The 20908-nt window shown below is 46.5% G+C and overlaps 1 protein-coding gene across 1 annotated transcript in view; it reads right to left on the bottom strand.

Annotated features, from left to right (window-relative positions):
• Positions 1-20575, bottom strand: part of HPF1 (histone PARylation factor 1) — a 24537-nt gene extending 3962 nt beyond the window's left edge. Inside the window, exons 1-7 of the mRNA XM_024750512.1 lie at positions 20461-20575; positions 17289-17448; positions 15388-15577; positions 14210-14308; positions 7462-7612; positions 3079-3166; positions 3-175 (exon numbers count right to left, since the gene is read on the bottom strand). Of these exons, the coding sequence (XP_024606280.1) occupies positions 3-175; positions 3079-3166; positions 7462-7612; positions 14210-14308; positions 15388-15577; positions 17289-17448; positions 20461-20508 (909 nt within the window). The 5' untranslated portion in view covers positions 20509-20575. The remainder of the gene's footprint in view (positions 1-2; positions 176-3078; positions 3167-7461; positions 7613-14209; positions 14309-15387; positions 15578-17288; positions 17449-20460) is intronic.
• Positions 20576-20908: the final 333 nt, after the last annotated feature.

The following is a 20908-nucleotide window of genomic DNA, read 5'->3' as shown; positions in this document are numbered from 1 at the left end:
ACGTGGGAACCGTGGCAGAAGAGGTCCATCCCCAGCTCCAGCCCCATCCCATAATCGCACTCGTCATTAGCAAACTGCACGTAAGTCATCATTTCCTGAACAGGAGCAAAAGCTTTGAGTCTCTCAGCATCACTGGGGGCCTCCACAATCGTCTTGCAGATTCTCCTGAGACTGGCTGAAAGATCAAGGACACAAGGTTACCTGTAACCACCATGGTGCAGACGGTAACCTGGATGTTTCCTCATGACTCTGTCCTAGTGCAATGGATGCCTCTTTGGTTGGCACTGTATTTTGCAACGGCCATTTTATGGTTTTTCTACTTAAGATTCAAGCATAAACATGGCTTACTTAACGAAAAAGACTTCTTGTATTAGCACAGTGGGACCTAGCTGCAATCAGGAATCACACCAGCTTCCAGAGATTTTCCCTGGGCTAGTCCAGGTTCCAGACTATGGCCAAACCTGACCCACCTGTTTTTAACTGCCCTCAAGCTATGAGTGTTTTTCCATTTTTAAATGGTTGGAAAAACCAAAAACTATATGGAGACCGAGGGATTAAAAAAAATCCAGACAGACAGTAAAGTCTACTCTTTTTGCCCCCTCCTACCTTACTTAAAACAAAACAAAACCCAGAAAAAGACATACGAGAGACAAGAAATCATTGTAGAATTAAACCTTTACCAGTACTTTTACCAAAGTGGGGGAAGTGCAGCTACGGCCAAAGTGTAATCTGAGGTAAGAACAGAGAAAACTAACATACATCTAAATAAAAACGAGTGGTTTAACATTTCTATCTGGACTTTCCACGTTTTTCTCCCTGCTTTCGGATGCCAGGGTGCCTCAGCTCCCACGAGGCACGTGAGGAGAAAGGCACCGGAGGATGCCTAATTAGACTTCCTTTCTGACAAACTGGGAAAATCCGATAATGCGGACGAGCTGCCACTCACTCGGAGGAACAGACACGTTCCTGGACACGGGGCTGCCGTGCTGGCAGGGACGAGGTTCGGTCACGACATGAACAGTCACGCCTGGAACTCGCGGTGCCGAGTTTCACGCATGAGGGACTGATGTTACTTACACACTTTACTGACACTAACCCCAAACCCAGGCTGACGACATCGGTGTCTGCCAGGGCTTGACCTCGGAACACGCGCCCCCGGCACACACCCTGCGCGTGCGGTCACGGGCTGCGCTCTGCCCCCGCCCCGTGGCAGGCAGTACTGCACTGGACAGACCGCAGTGACGCGTCGCCTCACGGAACCCAAACCGCAAGACCGTGCGAGCAGCCTCCCCTGTCACCACGCTCCAGTGCCTGCTGCTGCCCTGCTCCCGGCTGCCCCCGCCCCCCGCTCACGGCGCGGAGCCACAGGCTGCAGCCCAGGGAAGTCAGGCCGCCAGCTCGGCGATCATGCGACACTCAGAGCCACGTCTCAGGTCCCCACCTCCCGGACGTGAGAATAAGAGCCGCGTAAAGGCCCGGGTGAGGGCTGAGTTAACACTGTGTACACATCCCCCGACAGCGTCAACCACGACACGATCCAGTGCTCAATAAATGGTATCCCCCGGGCCACGTTACAGTGTTATGTGTCGAGAGCCTCGGGGGAAACTGGTCAGGAGCAGACTGCACTGTGACCCGCTGAGCGCTGTCACCCGTCCACAGACCGCCAGCCACTTACACCTCCTGGCAAACAGAACAGTGAGACACTAGATCCTTAACTATGTCTGCTATCACTTCTCATTCGAAAATAAATAAACCACGGAAGGATCTAATGCTAGAATGTTAGAAAAAAGTACAAGTAGATAAAAGTGACCCTGGACATAAAACCCAGAACCCCAACCAGGGGAGGTAACGGTTTACTCCAGGGCACCGCAATTTAACACCCACCGTGATCGCTGTAACAAATGCCCTCAGTCTCCCCAACAGGACAGTAAAGCTGCTGCTAAAGCTTGGGGTGGACTGGTTCACAGGGAGGCGGCGAAGACCAGGGTTTGCCCCCGCCCCCGGGACACAGCCCCTCTCCCCTCCGGCCTCAGGGAGGAGGTCCAGGAAGGTCCAGCATGTGCAGCGCGTGTGCGTAACCCACCTTGGCATCGTACCAAAACAGAAATGTGAAAGTAATTTTCAGCTGTCTAATTTAGCCCAACATATCCGAAACAGTATCATCTACACATGGTCAATGTAGGAAAAACTTAACGCTGCTGCACTTTTTACATGGAAGTGAGTTAACACCAAGCCAGACCACAAGTTCAGCCCCTCCACCGCGGGGCCCACACGCAGTGCTTTTCTCAGGGAGTCCTCCAAACGGAGGGCAGCTGAGGCCACAGCTCTGTTCTGAACAAGGGAGGGCCTGCATTTTACATGCTGCGCAGGGGCGCCTCTAATTCCCTCTCGCTGAGTGCCCCCAAGGGAGCAGGGTGACGGGAAGGTGGTGCCCTCGGGGGTGCTCAAGTAAAGGGGGTCGGGCAGGGGGAGCTGAGAAGCGATTTTCATCCACTTTTTTCAACGTGGCAATAATTAGATTTTGTGTCACTTTTATACTTAAAGATGAAGTAACTCAGCACTGGCTTCTAAAAGCTAATCAGACTTACATACAGATGAAAGACTGGTCACAAAGCACTAAACAAACGCGTGCTGTCTCACTAATTACTATATTGTACGTTGTTGGCTACAATGTCAAAGGCTCTGAAATAGTTCAGAAAAAGTCACCTAGACCAGAGGTTCACACTCTTTAAACTTGTAAAAATACTCTGTTGTGAGCGCTATCAGGCAAGCAGTGTGCTGAGCACTTATGTGCTCGGTTACACCCCAGACACCCCTAGGATGGTATTCACCACTCCTACCCGTACGGCGGAGGAAGACGACCACGGTTCAGGGTAGTTCAATAACTTGCTAAGGCTACACGGCGGCAAACCCAGCTTCAGTTCAGGCTTCACTGACCGCAGAGCCTGAGCCCTTCTTCACTAAGGGGAGGTGACTGTCCCCCAAATGGCACATGTCCTCACCTACTTCTCAACATAAGGAAACCTTTCTCCGTATACATTAACGCACATGCACATGTTCGTGTGAGAAATACGTTACCATCCGTTTCAGGGAGCTCTCTGTATCCCACATCATTTTTATCTACTGGGACAACCAAGCCTGCCCCATGAAAGGTCTTTGTCACGACCTAAATAAAAGGAAAAAACAAAACAAAATTTAGTCACTGTAAATAGACGAAAACAACAGGGAGAAAAAAAACCCAAAACAAAGCACACCCACAAACCCTCAAGACTTCTGCCAAAACGCAACATTCAATGCCCTTTTATTTCAGTGAATTTGGACCGCAGGGCACAAGTTTAATATTTCTTTCCTTTAAAATTAGCTAGAAGTCAAGCGCTTGAAGTAAGTACGACAGTGAAGCAGCCGGCTTTTATTAACTGTGTCAGCCGTCTGAAGTCTGCGCCGTGCGTCCCACTACAGGAAGCAGGGCGCGGTGTCAGTTCCATCCACGGCCGTGGGATCCTCTAGGCAGAGAGCCTGAGGGACTGGGCCCTGAAGGAGAAGGAATGGTATCTGTCAGCAGGAAGACGTGGAAGGCAGAACTCCTCTCCATCTTGTGAAATCCAGGTCCCCCATTTCTACTGGGAAAATTCAGGCCCGTCAGCAAACTTCCCCAAAGTAGGGCAGTTTCTAGTGTGGTGGTGCCCTTCGTGGAGGCAAATGACATAAACCAGTGAGCTTTTCTTAAGTGTTAATTTTCAAAGACAAACAGAGGTCCAAACACAACCCCCATCATAACCCTTCCAGTCTGCATCTTTCTCTTACAGTAGTGGCATTCTTAGGTCTCTGCTGAACAAAACATCTGCTTCCAGTATCTCTGTGCAGTCCAGTGACATTCCTGAGGGAAGGACGCTCTCAGTTTTAAGGTCCTCGCCCCCAAGTCTCTGTACCAGCTCTCCACCCTCTCGCTGCTTTCACTGTCTTTCATTAAGCAACACAGGGGACAGGTTATTCCAAACAAGTCCCAAGACAACTGCTCACCCCCTTGGGAAAAAACAAATGAAGTCACAGTTACGGTGTATCTTACTCCTGATACCAAAATAACTTGCAGTTGGATTTTAGGATTAAATGTAAAAATAAACCCATAAAACTACTAGAAGAAAAGGCAAATATTTTATATGATTTTGGGTTGGAGAAGGAAAAGACTTATAGACTTGACTACATAAAAAAAAAAAAATTAGACTTCCCTGGTGGTGCAGTGGTTAAGAATCCACCTCCCAATGCAGGGGACACGGGTTCGAGCCCTGGTCTGGGAAGATCCCACATGCCGCAGAGCAACTAAGCCTGTGTGACACAACTACTGAGCCTGCGCTTTAGAGCCCGTGAGCCACAACTCCTGAGCTCACGTGCTGCAATTACTGAAGCCCGCGTGCCTAGAGACTGTGTTCCGCAACAAGAGAAGCCACCACAACGAGAAGCCTGCACACCACAACGAAGAGTAGCCCCCGTTCGCCGCAACTAGAGAAAGCCCGTGCACAGCAACAAAGACCCAATGCAGCCAAAGATAAAAAAAATTAACAAATCAAGTAAAAACCAAGAACAAAATTAACGCAAATGATGAAAAACATCTGCAATATATACATATAACAATAAAGTTAATAAAGATGAATGTCTTTAAACTATAAAGAAAGTCTTACAAATAATGGAAAAGACTTAACACCCAAATGAAAACACAAGTAATTCTAACCTGATGGAAAAACGGGCAAAGTTCAAGCAGTTCACAGAAGAAATATAAATGGCCAGTGGAGAAATGAAAACGATTTAATGTCCTTTACAATCAAAGAAATGCTGATGAAAACAATGGTAGATCATTTTATACTTTTCAGGATGGAAAGACCAAAGGGATTGGTAAGACCAGCACCGGCGAGGACCCAGGGAAAGGGGCGCACAGCCCCTGCAGGTGGGGTGCAAAGGAGTCCAACTCCTGGGTGGGGGGGAGTTCTGCAAACAGAGAAAACACACACACACTTAAATTTTTTTTATACGTGTATAAATTTTTTTTGAAAACCACTTTGGACCTGGCAATACTACATCTAGGCATTTCTTCTAAGGAAATAATCAGGTAAGTGTGCAAGTAAAGGTGTGAACCGTTATTTATGGCAGGCTGTCTGCATGTGTGGAGTTTTCAGCACCCTAAACTCTGAACATAAGCGCAGCGCCCTTGTGAGGCAGACCTGCCATGCAGCACGTGGAGTGACGACCACAGTGTGTTCACAAAGCAGTGCTGACGCTGAACGCAAAAGGCAACAGTGATGGCACGACTGTCTTCTGCCCGACTCAGGCTGACACCCAACAAAAAACCATGCTATGTACGTATTTTCACTGATGAGAAACTACTAATTGTCCATAAAGAGGTATCAGTTATTAGTAAAGCATCAAAGTCCTAACTTTATCACGAAGAATCAGATTACCAGTTTAGGAAAACCCTGCACAAGGGTGGGTGATGTTGTGAGGCATCAGAACTAGAGGTGGACAGAATGACGGACCCTCATTTTACAGCGACATTAACTCAATGTCGATTTAAAAAGTGACATCTAGGTACTGGAAGAGGTAAAGTGGCACATAGCCAGTTAGTCAGATAGGGTGAAAGGAATGCTAGCTATGAAAGATGTGAGTTGAGGTCTCAGATCTGTCATGTAAAATTCTGCACAAGGAGCAAGGCCTCTGCAAACCTACTGTGCTTGCCTGTCGGTCGTAGGGGTGGAGTGAGCAGCTCACAAGGACCTCCCGCCAAAGCACTACAAGCACGGCCGGTATAAACACAGACTGCTAGTGTGCCATGGAGTGCTCCGTTATCCCAGGACGCACAAGCTGCTTCCACACAGAAGGACCAAGTCACTAACTCACATGCTAGTGGAGCTGAGCTTTTTTCAGGACTAGAAAAGTATTTATTCCATTAAGATCTCACAATAACAATAAAACAATAAACTTCTAATAGAAAAGGATCCGGAAGCATTATCACCACGTGTTGTCTTTGGGAAGATAAAATCATGGTTGTCTTAGTTCTTTTTTTCTTTGAATTTGTGTTTACCAGCTATTTTTGTAAGAACAAATACTAAAAAGAAACCTCATGGGGGAAGGGGGCCAGGACAAACATTCCTATGAAACTTAATCTAATACATTTAGATTAAGACTCACATTACATTAGACTCCTACCTAATTTATAGTTATGGGGAAGAATGAATGAAATCTCATCTGAAATTACTGTTGATGACAGAATGTGCTGTTGGCAGCTGTCTGCTCGGAGCAGCTTAGTCTTTAGTCAAGACAAATTAGGATACGTCACAACGGGGTGAGAAATGCTCCCCTTCCTACCCTATAAGGCGGGAGAGGCTCCCTATGAAAACTAGAAAGGTGAAATGGCAATATGAAATCTTAGAGCAACTGAAAAATGCCCCATTGCAAGGAGTTTCATTCAAATGAACATTTTTAGAAACTGCTTCCGACCTCAAGGACTAAAGAAAGAGTTGATAAGACTGCGATTCAGTGACTATAACTTATCAGAACATCACCCCTGCAGCCGAGTCAAGATCAGAAAAAGCACTGAAGTAGGATTTTCAATAACTAAGTAAGCTGACGTACTTGGTTGCCAGCACTAGTTTATTCTGGGTTAACGACTCCTTTATTTGGCCTAGAACACGCAGATGAAGCAGCCACACACAGGACACACTGCTGAGAGGCTGGCTGCCCTGACTCCGGTGACGAACGCCCTCCTTCCCCAGGGTGATGAGGACAGACTCCTACACAACTCTCATTTACCGCAGGCAAGAATTCTTCTAGCTTCTCTGTTAACTCACTCTGACAACTGTAAGTGAAAAACCCAAAGGATCCAAAACCCAAGAAGTATTTGCTGTTTACAAAACCACTCACACTGCAGGCGCCAAGGGAAGCGTTGGTTGGTGGGCTCCATAAGGCAAAGGAGAGGGGCCTCCTCACGCACCATTTCCTAGAGAAGTTTACACACCTCAGTACACACCGCTCTCAAACGCCAACTGCCTGAGGGGCTATAGCTATAAGGCACTGTAAGGCAGACCTTTACACGTCTACCCCCAAAACTCTTGGCACGAAATCAACAGACCTTAGCCATTAAAGAAAGAAATTTAAGCAATTATTATGTACAAAGCTGCTTTCACTCTTCTACAGGAGAAACTGGTAAATCAAGATTAACAAGTGAGAAGGCCTGGCTGAGTTCTGCACCCGCCGCAAGGGCACTGTGTCACGTGACCCAGCCTGGCCGACAACCTGCAGGACCTCCCAGGCCAGACCCTGGACAGCCTCCGAGGGAGCCCCGCGAAGGCAGCGTCCAGCTCTCCCCAGGACAGGGCAGCGAGGGATGGAGAGAAGGTGCAGGTGGCAATCAAGAGAGGAAAACCCCCTATTAAAACAGCAAAAGAGTCAGAGACTAACAGGCGTAAATCATACTTTCTTATCTCTCTGTTTCATCTTCACGGTTCTCTGCTCCAGTGAGAACCCCAGTTCTCTGGCTGCTTCTGTGAGTTTCTCATCTATGGTTTTCAAGAGACTAGTTTTCTTTTTATCTGTCACTTCTTTAAGTTTTTTCATCAAAAATAATCTGAAAAAGAAGTAAAAGCCCTCATTAGTATGCAGGCCACTGTGCTAAGCACATAGACCTTGGGAAGTTACGGGGAGCCGAGTTACAGACATCAAACTCCATGCAAGGGAAAGAGTGCAGAACCACCACCAGAGCCCCCCAGAATCCCGAACAGGTTCTCCAAGCAAGAGAAAAGCACTATGAATAAACAACTGCCAGTCACAGAAACAGCAAACAAGATTTGTCTGTATCATCTCTGTAATGTCTACAACAAAGACATAGGGTATTAACAGAATGAGGTTAAGCCAACTTCCTGTCGCACTGCTTGATGCTAAGATCGGCGTACCCCCTTGGAGAAGTCTGATGTAACAGAAGAAAAGAGTGTGGAGACACCAAAAAGGATTTTCTCCTTTTTGTTTGTTTGTTTGTTTTTCTTCGGTAAGCAGGACTCTCACTGTTGTGGCCTCTCCCGTTGCGGAGCACAGCCTCCGGATGCGCAGGCTCAGCGGCCATGACTCACGGGCCCAGCCGCTCCGCGGCACGTGGGATCCTCCCGGACTGGTGCACGAACCCACGTTCCCTGCATCGGCAGGCTGACTCTCAACCACTGCGCCACCAGGGAAGCCCCAAGGATTTTCTACTTTTAAAGAGCCAGAGGACGTTTAGAATATTTAGGCATCAGCAGATTCTTTTCAATGTTACCTTCAAATCTGCATTAAGATGAATTTAAAAAATATAAAAGGAAAGCAAAACTATTCTATAAGCTGATACGAAAGCACAATTCAAAATATTTTTTAAAGGTATGTGAATAGTACAATATATTATTGCCAGTTACGGAAATAATTTTGTTTTAAGAATGCTGCAGAGGGTGTGGAGAAAAGGGAACCCTCTTACACTGCCGGTGGGAATGCAAACTGGTACAGCCACTATGTTAAACAGCATGGAGGTTCCTTTAAAAACTAAAATTAGGGTTACCGGATGATCCGGCAATCCCACTCCTGGGCATATGTCTGGAGAAAACCCTAATTCGAAAAGATACATGCACCCTCATGTTCACTGCAGCACTATTTACAATAGCCAGGACATGGAAGCAACCTAGAAGTCCATTGACACAGGAATGGATAAAGAATATTACTCAGCTATAAAAGAACAAAATAATGCCATTTGCAGCACATGGATGGACTTAGAGATTGTCATACTGAGTGAACTAAGTCAGAGAAAGACAAATACCATATATCACTTACATGTGGAATCTACAAAAAGGGGTACAAATGAACCTATCTACAAAACAGAAATAGTTACAGATGTAGAAAACAAACTTATGGTTACCAGGGGGTAAAGGGGAGGGATAAATTGGGAAATTTGGACTGGCATATATACACACTACCATATACAAAATAGATTAACTAATAAGGCCCTACTGTACAGCACAGGGAGCTCTACTCAGTACTCTGTAATGGCCTATATGGGAAAAGAATCTAAAAAGGAGCGGATATATGTAGAACTGATTCGCTTTGCTGTACACCTGAAACTAACACAACATTGTAAATCAACTAGACTCCAATAAAAATTAAAAAAAAAAAAAAGACTTTTGCCATCAGAGCAAGAGTGAAAGGAAGAGCTGGCAACAGTGCCCAGCTGGACACAGTCGGTCCCCTTCCTGCAGCCACTACCAGGCTGCCAGGAGGAAACCCACTCCTGCCCACCACTAACATTCAGCAGTTTGCTATGGGCTGGGCGCTGCGGGTACTATTCTGATCCCCATTTTACAGATCAGGAAACTGAGGCACAGAGGATAATCAACTTACCCAAGCCGACAGAATTAGTGTGCGTGGATTAAAGTGCCACAGAAGCCAAGACCACCAAAATCACGGTCTCATGGTTGCAGCACGGCATCACAGTCCCTCACCTTCAACCTCACCAGCCGCATATCAAGAGGCTCTATCTGCAACAACCACACAAAGCACACCGGCGACGCCAGGGCCCCGGGGCTGCTGTCCTCTGTCCACAGCACCCTTCCTCCCGGGAGCCTCTCGCCGTCATCAGGCCCATGAGAAACACCCTCTCAGAAGACATCCACCTCTCCTGACGGCCCTCGGTACTGGTCTTCTCATCCTTACCATTCCAGTTTATTAAGCTTTTGTCTCTCAGCTTCAAAGCTACAATCCAATACTCTGCTGCAATGTGCACACGGAAACAGCCAGAAAGTTCTGTGCTGTCCCATTAAACCTAATGGGAGACTGTGAACTTTGAGTGAGTCCTGCGGTGGTCATGCAGAAAACACTGGTTCACTAAGTTATGCAGATCTCCCAAAGAGTGACCCTTTTCACTGTATTTGATTTACTCCATTCTATCACAATATGAAAAAACCACATTCATTAATAGTACCACCAACCTCGTTAGCAAAGTCTTCAGGAAGTGAGAAGCTGTCAAGCTCACAAGGGTGGTTACAACTCTCCCCAATTCTAATGTTTGCTTTTGAAATCTTAAGTTTTAACACTGGCAACAAACACAGTCAGTTGTTTTCATCGGTTTGTTTGAGGCAACGCCGGCCAAACACTCATGTCAGGGTAACCAGTGTCTGCCAGTCCCTCTCTTCAGCAAAGTGGAAAAAAGCTGAACTCACAACTCGGCCTCACAAGACCTTTTTCCTCGAGACAAACCCTAACACCTAAGTGTGCCGAAGTGCCTCCCTTCACGCAGGACGTTAAGAAGACACGTGCCCAGCGGCAGGGATCTGATCCGCCTTTACTGTGTCATCACGGACCTCTGTAGGGACACCCGCGTCACGTCCCAGCTGTGATAACCCATGGTCCGCTGCCCACCAGGTCCACTGCCCCGACCCTGTCGAGGCTCCAGCAGGGCTTACCCGCCTCCACCTTTGTGCTGTTGGTGTGAGAACGACACCCTGTCATCACCCAGAGTTTGCAGCTCACAGGCCTCCTGGGAAGTGGGCAGGCACCCCTGGGGGGCCACACCCTACTGTTTGATAGCTGCTGTTTAGTTAATGGTTTTAAACGTGACTACACGTCAGAACCTCCTGGGTTCCTGGTTGAAAGTACCCAGTACAGCAACGTAGGGTGGCAGACAATACTGGGGGTGCAGACAAGAGGAAAAGAGCCTGTTTAGCAGCGTGTCTCGACCCAAGAGCTGATGCCCTGCCTACACGTACTCTTGTACTACGCACCAAGTGTTTTCAATGGTCTTTAGGCCCGTACAAAGGAAGCGTTCATTAAATGTTCGTTAAAATGAATGTTCATTGACTTAAAAACATTCTCTTGAAATGAATTTTTTAAACTTAAGAATTAAAATTATAGACACACAGGTTTGAGATCTCTAAGTATATCTACACTTAGATACACCTGGAACGTGTATTTTTAAAGAACGTTCCCGAGTCCTGCTCTAGACATGCTGAAGTGAATGAAGCTGAGGCGAAGCTCTTAACCACTAGCCCAGGAGGCTTCCGTGTGTAGGCTGGTTTGAAACCATTAACTAAACAGCGGTGGTCAAATAGTGGTCTGTGGACCCCAGGGACTCCTGAGACCTTTTAGGAGTATGGGTCCAAACTATTGCCACAATTATTTTAGGGAAAAGAACAGAATAAAAAGAAAATCATTCCTAATTTTGTTGTCCAAAGATAAGTATTTTAAAACTTTCAATCTATCTAGATTTCTCTCCGTGTGCATGAGAGCTGTGAAAAGGGAACCTTTCCACACTGTTCTGTTATTTGACCTCTTCACATAATGTATCAACTCCTTCCCAAAATAACAGATCAATATCCTGGTGTTACACTTTATGGACATTTTCTATTTAGCTACCTAATTTTCTCTAACTGCTGGATATGTATGTTTTTTCTAATTTTTCCTTTTTATAAATAATCTGAAACATACACAGATATTTATGTGCACCCATCCAAAATTTCTTCAGATAAATAGCTAAAAATGGAATCGCCGATTTAAGGTATAGCATATTAGCTGGCAATGTTCATTATCTGTTAAGAAATCGTTGAAAAAACATTTAAACAACCTTATTCCAACTACTTTCCACAAACGTCTTACCAATTAACACATGTCAGAAAGGTTTCTTATACCCTAACCATCCTTGGGTATTACCATTCTTTAATCTTTACTCATCTTTGCTAGCTGAAGTTGCATTTCTTTGGCTACTATTAAATATTACACAAAGAGAACTAGTTTCCCTGGGCATAAAAATACTTTGTGTATAACAAACAGTCTGCCTTAAAAGACACTACTGAGGCTGATATAGAAATTGTTTTGATTAGCTGATTTAAAGTCTCAGAATACTATATATAATGTAACACTTAAAAAGTATAATAACCTTTTTACCTTTATGTTTGAGATAAATTATTGGAGGTGCAAAACATTTTTTGTGTGAAATAGCATTAGGTACTCAAATACACTCACTTGCTGGTCTTCGCCTAAGTTATAAATCTATCACCAATGTATTTTTGCTTTCTATTTCCTTTTCCGTGTTCTCCAGTAAGCTAAAAAAATACCAGAACGATCTTGCATTATTTTTGATAACAACTGTATCTTTCTTCTTTTTTTTTGTAAGACCACTAGGACTAATGAAAACTTAGTTGTTTTTGCTGTCAGAGTGTTTGTGGAATGATTCACCGAGCATCTACAAAGCAGGTGCTGTGCACAAGAAAAGGCCTCTGCCCTCATGAACTTACACGTTAGTGCAAGAGACAGACAATAAAGAAATAACTATAGTTGTTTCCAATAAAGACAGCACCAATTTAAATTCAATAATAAATCTGAAGGGTGTAGAGAACTATGAATTATAAACAGCAAACAACGTTTTCTATAAATTTCAGAGTTATCAGAAGAGAAAAAAGAGCCTTTCTGGGACATCTCCCATGCCCTTTAGATACACCGGTATGCACACAGCAGTCCAGCAGGTGCACTGATCGACCTAGTTTTCTGTTTACTGCAAATTTGTGCTATTAAATCACAGGGAATGAAAGTCTTTTAAAAAGTAGGGTAGGGACTTCCCTGGGGGCACAGTGGTTAAGAATCCGCCTGCCAGTGCAGGGGTCACGGGTTCGAGCCCTGGTCCGGGAAGATCCCACATGCCGCGGAGCAACTAAGCCCATGCGCCACAACTACTGAGCCTGCGCTGTAGAGCCTGAGAGCCACAACTACTGAAGTCCGCATGCCACAACTACTGAAGCCCGCATGTCACAACTACTGAAGTCCACACGCCAAAACTACTGAGCTGGTGCTCTAGTGCCCGAGAGCCACAACTACTGAAGCCCGCACACCACAACTACTGAGCCTGTGCTCTAGAATCTGTGAGCCACAACTACTGAAGCCCGCATGCCACAACTACTGAGCCTGCGCTCTAGAGCCTGAGAGCCACAACTACTGAAGCCCACACGCCACAACTACTGAGCCTGGGCTCTAGAGCCCGTGAGCCACAACTACTGAAGCCCGCATGCCACAACTACTGAAGTCCACATGCCACAACTACTGAGCCTGCGCTCTAAAGCCCATGAGCCACAACTACTGAGCCCACGTGCCACAACTACTGAGCCTGCGCTCTAGAGCACATGAGCCACAACTACTGAGCCCACGTGCCACAACTACTGAGCCTGCGCTCTAGAGCCTGTGAGCCACAACTACTGAGCCCACGTGCCACAACTACTGAGCATGCACACCTAGAGCCCGTGCTCCGCAACGAGAAGCCACTGCAGTGAAGAGTAGCCCCCGCTTGACACAACTAGAGAAAGCCTGCGTGCAGCAAGAAGACCCATCGCAGCCAAAAACAAATCGATCAAGTAATTAAAACAAGGAAAAAGTAGGGTAAAGAGGTCACACAAAACATGGTCTACTTATTCTGCTCAAGGTGATAAAGGTGCTTTCTTCGTTTTATTAGAGTGTCCACGGCCCACCTGCTGTGGCAGCTCCGGATGGTGTCTATGTCCGCGCACCGTGGCCGGCTCCCTGGCTGGGCTCTGAGCTGCCCCGGAGCTGCCGCACCACCCGCCCTGTGCTTCAGCTCGCGTTCCGGACGGGGCCGATGCCCCAACCGGCTGCAGATGCGGGGTCCTGACGTCGGGGGGTGGAGGTCCAACTCCAGCCCCACCTGCACGCAGAGGTCTCAGCTTCCCGGGTGGAGGGGAGGCGGGCAGGGGCCCCATCTCACCGGCGCAGGTCCTGCCAGACCACGCGGTCCCAGAGCACTCGTGCAGCCACAGCTGGCGCTCCGGCTCCCCCGCGGCCGGCCCCCTGCGATGTGCCAACCGTGGCTTCACCACACTCAACCTTCCATCTCAACCACATACCACGGGTTCTTGGAACTAACTCTTCAAGACTGTTTGACCTAAGATGCTTAAAAAATCCTTTGAGTTTGCCACGGGACAAACAAGGTCAAGATTAAGTAATATTTTCATTAAATAATTAGTTATAAAAGAGGTCTGTTGTTTGGCGAAAAGCTGAAGTGTGGATAAGATGCCTGCAAAAGTCATGTAAATGATCTCCATGTATCTAAAAATTTTGGGTTACCTCATTTCCCCTCAGAGATGGACTGATACAGTACAAAAATTGTAAACCCATATAAATAGGAGACACACTGAAATAAAACATTTCTTACTTGACTGCAGCAAACACATTATCTCCATTTTGAACAATTACACAATTTTTCTTTGCTTCATTTGTAGCGACAAATACAGGAAGTTCGTCAGGAGAATCCCTGTGTAAGCAAAAGATTAAAAATTTAGCTGCCCATAATTTTTATTATCAGCAAAGTAGAATTTTAGGTCTATAAACAACAAATTATATCTGCATGTTTCAAAAAATTGCCAATGAAGTTGCCAGGTTTAAGCTTTAGTTTTCTTACGAATATCTATGACAAATCTTATTTATGTAACAGAACCTAAAATTAACATTCTTAGGACCTAGTTACTTTTATACCTGAATACCAAGAGAGAAAGAATAAAGCTTGTTAAAAGGAGGTGAAATTATACACAATCATCTCTACCCCAGTTTAACAGTCTGTGGAAAAAAGCAAGGTGGAAAAACCAAAAGAAACAGGACAGAAAGGATCATAAAACATTGGCAGCGCAAGGAGCCAGTTCACATCTATAACCAAATCCCTTTACTCTACGCCTGAGGGAACCGATGGAGACAAAGCGACTCCGCCGCGGTCCTGGTGAGGCGGCAGGAAGCCAGCAGACCCCGGCGCCCCAGCTCCCAGGCACCCCTGCACACCTTCTCCACGTCTTCTCCCCGCCTCACTTTCAGCGCCAGCGCCGCTCCAAGTGGAGGAGCCACCCCCCCGCCCACAGCGCTACTTCTAACAGTCTAAGCTTCCTGCACGTATCATTTAACCCTCCGAACATTCCCGTCAGGCGTGTCTGATGATCACAGGACAGGAAACTGAGTCACAGCAAGTCACTGGCACAGGGTGAGCCAGGTAATACGTAGGAGGGCCAGCCTGCCTCCAAAGTGCGTTCTTAATTCTATGGCCCCTGGAAGCACAGGGCCAACTTAAGTCACAGCAGCTGCTCTAAATTACCTTTCCTAGGCTAAAAGAGCTTTTCTGAACTCCAAAGGAAAAAAAAAGTTTAAAACTACAGAGGAAAAGCTGGAGAGGTTCAGCCTAATGCGCTCACCCATCCCAGGGTAGGTCAGTAAGTTAGAACGGCAGACAGCCTGCGTACCCACCAGGAGAGGGCACATGTCCTTCACCTTGGGTGAGGCCAGTGAACATCTGCTTACACTCGTTACAGGGACAGTAGCTGTATTTTAGGAGAAGAAAAGACCCTTTACCTGAAATAGCCCATGTGGAACTCAGTTTTACAATCTCCAATGATAATGGTCTGGAACTCAGGAGGATCATAGTAAAATCTCCAGTGAAGGTTAAAGTTCAGGCTTGCTGACTTTTTCTTCATTTTATGTCTTCCGGCGAGGATATCATAAGGACCCACTAATCGAAGTCCAAGGCTTGCAGAAAGTGAATCTATAAATTAAATATGTTTATTTAGACAGTGCCTTTCTGGAGGCAGATAGGAAATACTGCCTTTCATTCAGAAAATATTTCTAAGCAGTTGTCTTAAAAAAGAGCTTCTAAAGGAAAAGAAAGAAGTCTTTAGTTCCATGTGAAGATGTCAGTTGTAAATACTCAGTGGAAAAGAAATCAGAGCAATGAAGATGTGGCACTTACGTTCAGGATTTCCTCTTAACTTTACCACTGATGACATTTCAAACATTCCTGCTGTTTCTTATTTTGGCCCAAACAAGGCTGCTTTGAGTTCTTATGCACTGCAAACCTTTACCTTGTCTCACTACTGTGTTGCTGTCGGCCTCAAGTATTTGTAGCACATCCAGACCAAGGGAGAGGCAACAGACAGCACAAGAGGACGAATAACTTAACTAAAAATGTGTTTAATGTAAGTATTTCCTTCCCCTTCCCTCCACCTCAGCTAATTATCACTCTCGACTCGTTGCCTCCTTGACCATCCATCTGGCTCACCCTAATCTTGGAAGAGCCCACCTTCTTTTTCCATCCACAGATCAGCCATCAAGTCTGTTCAAATGTACACGTTTACAGCACCAGATGGGCCTTCGTGCTTCTCTAAGAGCGAGGCAAGCACTTCAGGCAGGACCTGGATACGCAAGGAGGTGAGGATGGAGAGAGGAAGAAAATTCTTGGAAGAGGTAACAATGTGAATAAAAAGCATGGGGACAGTTTAATTTCCCCCCTCTATGAACAGATATAAATATACAGATGTTTTAAAGGGAGATCATGCTGTTTTGTAGTGTTTTTTTGTTCTTCATCCTGTCCTCACTTAAATCTCCTGAATAGTTTCTCATGCTATTAAATGTTTCTTTAATATGTCTACCCTTGCTAGGCATTTACTGTTTCTTTTTTATTCTAAACAATGCTTCAGTGAATACCTTTGCTAACACATGTTTGTACACATCCATGAGTACTTTTTGAGAAGGTGCTGCACGGCTGCAGTGTTTTGATATACTGCCAAAATTCAGTTATCTCCCAGTATACATTTTCGTCAGCAGTCTCTGGGACTGCTTCCCCCCACCTCACGTGAAGACATTTAAACAGTACCAAAGGGTAACAACGCAAAGTAACTGTTACAACATTATCAGTTTTTAGTGTACCTTTTCAGAGATAGTATACGTACATAGGAAGTATGTAGGGGTGTGTGTGTGTGTGTATGTGTGTGTGTGTGTGTGTGTGTATTCCTGACCTATAAATACTAACGGCAGCATATGCTACACACTTTTTCTTTTGAAATATTCCAGGCACGATAGTTTATCATCGCTTAAAAATCTGCCTGATTCTTTTAAAACTATATATGTCCACTGAAAGATGGGTAAGTGATGAGCATTTAAGGCATTTTCTGCTTTTTGTTTCAGTATCATTTAACATAGTTTGAGTTCACCTAACCCTTAAGACAAGTTCCTAGGAGCAGCACTGCTAAGTCATACTAAAAGTCCTGGAAAACACAGAAGTATGTGCTTGTTTTCTTGCAAACTCTCATCAAAGCATGTTGTGGAATGATGTACCTTTGCTAGTATACCATTTTATTTCTCTCATTTGAAACATCTTTGGAAAAGTTCCTTTTCCATGAACTGTTTAGATCCTGCGTCCAGTTTCCTACTGTCTTTTCCACTGGCAGAAGCCAGAGGAAGATTCTGGAGCAACTCACCAGCTGGCTGTTCAGGATCAAGTCCTTCACAGAACCTCCAGAAGTGATAGAAATCTTCAGGCAGAGAAAGCCTGTAATGACTTTCTACTTCTTTTCGAAGGTCACTGGGCACGTCAGCTTCACAGCATTTACCCTTCTTCACGGCGACTGCTTTTTCACACTGAAAATCCGCACACACAACTTTGTTTCTCCCAAAGTAATTTCAGCAACTTGGACTGCTTAATAATATTGCTCATTTTTGTTCACCCCAACTCTATGAGTTTCCTTTAAAACTCTATAAATGGTATTTGAGTAAAATCCGGGGATTCTTTTGGGTGAGGAAAAAAAGGAAAGAACAGTTTATAATATATAGGTGTCAAGAGGGACACACACAGCAACTTTTTAAACCTATTTCCCTAAGATAATGGAAATGCAGAAAACAAAAAACCAAAAAGTATAAAAGGTAAACAGCAGGAAAAAGAGGAGTAAGAAAATGGCAGGTTTTGCCCTGTTCTGGTAAACAGGGTGTCATCGTGCCTTTCATTTAAACAGACTCACTGACCACACCAGAAGCAAATTGCCAGAAATAACTGGATTTACCAGTTAAAACAATGATCTCAGAAAAGGTCGTTTAAGGCCAGACTAGGTTATAAAACGCAGCTCCAGCGGCTCTGCAGTATAGGTTCATTCTGTAAGTATGCTAGGCTTTAGAATGCTTGTTACATCTGTGGCCTATTCCCACAAAAATAAAATGCTTGGTTGGAGGGTACGCATCTTCAGTCTTGGGAGCGGCCGTGCGTGGTGTTCTTTCTGGGAACCTGGATCCTTTCCTTCCTGTCCTTCCTTTTCAGCTATCAGTACATCAGTGCTGCCCAACCCGGAGGTATTCTGCCCCCAAGGGGACACGTTTAGCAGTATCTGGAGACCTTTTTGGTTGTACAACTTGGGGGTGTGTGTGTGTGCTGCTGGCGTTCAGTGGGTAGAGGCCAGGGATGCTGCTAAACATCCTTCAGTACACAGGAGAGGCCCCTTAACAAACACCTATCTGGCCCAGACGTCCACAGGGGTCACGACTGAGAAATTCTAACCTCATGTTTCTCATATTCACATTCTTCCAGCAGGCTCAAGTTTATTGATGTTATTTTGGGTATCGTTCAGAGTCTGCAAAGTGTATTTATGAACCAGATGATATATACAAGAATGTTCTTGATGGCACTGTTTTACGAGTGGAAGACAGGACAAATGAAAATGCCTATTGACAGGAGAATGGTTACAGGACTTTCAAACAATGGAATATTACGCTTAGTGAAAAGGAAATAGAGCCACACACAGTATGGATCAATCTTAATAATATAATGCTGAATGAAGAAAAACGTCCCTGAAGATCATATGCAGCATGATAGCCTTTTTATGAAGTTCAAAAAATACTGTTCAGGCATAAACTCATGGGTGATAAAGCCATAAAAAGAAGACAGAGGAAAACAAACAGTTCGGGATCGTAGCTACACTGAATGGGGTCGACAGGAAGGAGTTAGGCAGACAGGACAGGTGAGCAACATGAAGATAGAGGGCCACGGTCAGCCTTTCAGTGCTTGGCCTGGGCAACGGCCTCACAGGTGTTTGTCATATTATTAAACGAATAAGGTAAAACAAGACTATGACCAGGAATAACAGTGTATCACGCCAAGGATTACAACATGTCTATAAGAGGTCATAAAAAATTAAACTGAACAAGAAGGCTGTTCAAATAGGGATCTAAAAATTGATGGTGATAATAGCAAACAGTAATAAATGTAACAGTAAAAACAGTCAGTAATAACTACTTGTTACGCACTTACTATGGTGCCAAGCCACTGTGCTAAACTCCTTCTATGGATTAACTCATTTAGTCCTCGCAAATTCCTTATGAGCTAGATTCTGTTATCCACATTCTACAGACAAGGAAACTGAGGTTCGGTGACTTCCCCTGGGTCCCTAACTAGAAAGTGGGAGAACAGGCATTTAACCCCAGGTGGGCTGGCCCCCAGCCGATCCAACCACTTCATGCCGTCTCTTCAACTGCAAACACACAACAGCAGAAGCATGTCAAGTCCTGACGCAGCCTCCCCTCTGTGTGTATGCCCGCCTTTGCTGAGACTTCCAAAGACTGGCTCAAACTTAAGATGTTAGAAAGAAGAGCCTTAAATCTACCTTGCTGAAAGGCAGTGTTGCCTAATGGTTAGGCTGCCCTGGTTCATTCCTGACTTTTCCCATTTCCAGCTCTGTCACCCTGGGCAAGTTACCTAACCTCTCTGTGCCGTTCTCTCATCTACGAAAAAAGGCCTATGTAGTACCTCTATCACAGGGTTGTTACAAGGAATAAATTATTTGTAAAAATACACAAACAGTGCTAGCACAGAATACATAAATGCTGGCTATTGCTGTTGGCCATAGTCTCTGTAGACTTATCGTAATTTTTGATGCTTTATTTCTAAGACTAACTCTGTCAAAGAAGTTCACTGCCCTTTCAAAGGGAGAAAAGGGTGTTTTCAGCTCTGCCTCAGCTCACACGCTGGCTGCATCCCCAAAGCCCTAATAACTCGAGTTTAGGACGGCTGTGCCCTTCAGGGGCTGCCCTTATCCTTTACCCTTCTGTTCCTGGAGAGCGGGACCGGAGTAAAGAACGCCCAGAACGCGGCCCTCCTGCACCGTCTCACCCCATCCAGCTGACAGCGCAGCCAGAGGGAGTTTTGGAAACCTCTACTTCTTTCCTGCTTGCAGTGGTGACAGAACGTGTGAGGCCGCAGGAAAGCCTGAGCCGACGCCCCTCCGTGGTCAGCGCCCCTCCGTCCCCACCCCGGCCTCCCCGCGGCCGAGCTCGGCGCTGCGCCCGGCCATCCCTCCGCCGCGTCTCCCGCCTTCGGGGACGCTCCCCTTCCGGGGCGTCAGCAGCTCTTTCTACACTCGGCGGGGCCGGCCTGACCAGAGGGTTGGGGGAGCGTGCTGTGGGGGGACCGGTCTGAGTCAACCCGCTCCCCGGGGGAGGGCCCCTGACTGAGCCAACCCGGCCCCGGGGGAACCCCGGGCTGTAACCCGCCCCGGGCCCGCCCCCGGGGGACGCAGGGACGCGAGACGCCGCTCTCCGCTGCGGCTGGGGGCAAACGCGCCGCGCCGCCCTCGGACCCGCGGCCGCCCTTGGACCTCAGCGCTGTACCTGCGGCCCTTCCCCGCCGGGCCTGCGCTTCCCGCCGCCGCCCACCATCCTGTAGCCGCTGCAGGATGAAGCCCGTCCCGCCGAGAACTCGTGCGCCGCCGACTGCTTCCGGTTCAAGGGCGACCAATCACCTCTCCGCGCCGCGGCGCACACAAATATAGGGAAGGCCCCGCCCCCACAACCGAGCGCGCGGCCGAGGCCCCGCCCACCCGGCCAGCTAGGCAGGTTGCCCTTCGTACGCGCGTGCGCGTCCCGCGGGCTGACCCGCCTGAGCTTCTCCGGGGGCACAGGGACGCCGGCCCACACTCGGACACTGCGGAGGTCTCCTTCCTCCCCAGGCCTTCACTGGGGCAAGGCCGGTGCTCCTTCGTCTGTATTCGTTTAAAAGATTCCTCTATCTGTCCCTCCCCTACCGCGTTTTTCTTGCCCAGCCCTGATTCATCTTCAG

Source organism: Neophocaena asiaeorientalis, unplaced genomic scaffold, assembly GCF_003031525.2.
Source record: "Neophocaena asiaeorientalis asiaeorientalis breed wild unplaced genomic scaffold, Neophocaena_asiaeorientalis_V1.1 scaffold180, whole genome shotgun sequence".
In the NCBI taxonomy this organism is placed as follows: domain Eukaryota; kingdom Metazoa; phylum Chordata; class Mammalia; order Artiodactyla; family Phocoenidae; genus Neophocaena; species Neophocaena asiaeorientalis.
The sequence above is the reverse complement of the archived record's forward strand: the minus strand, read 5'-3'. Positions and strand labels throughout refer to the sequence as shown.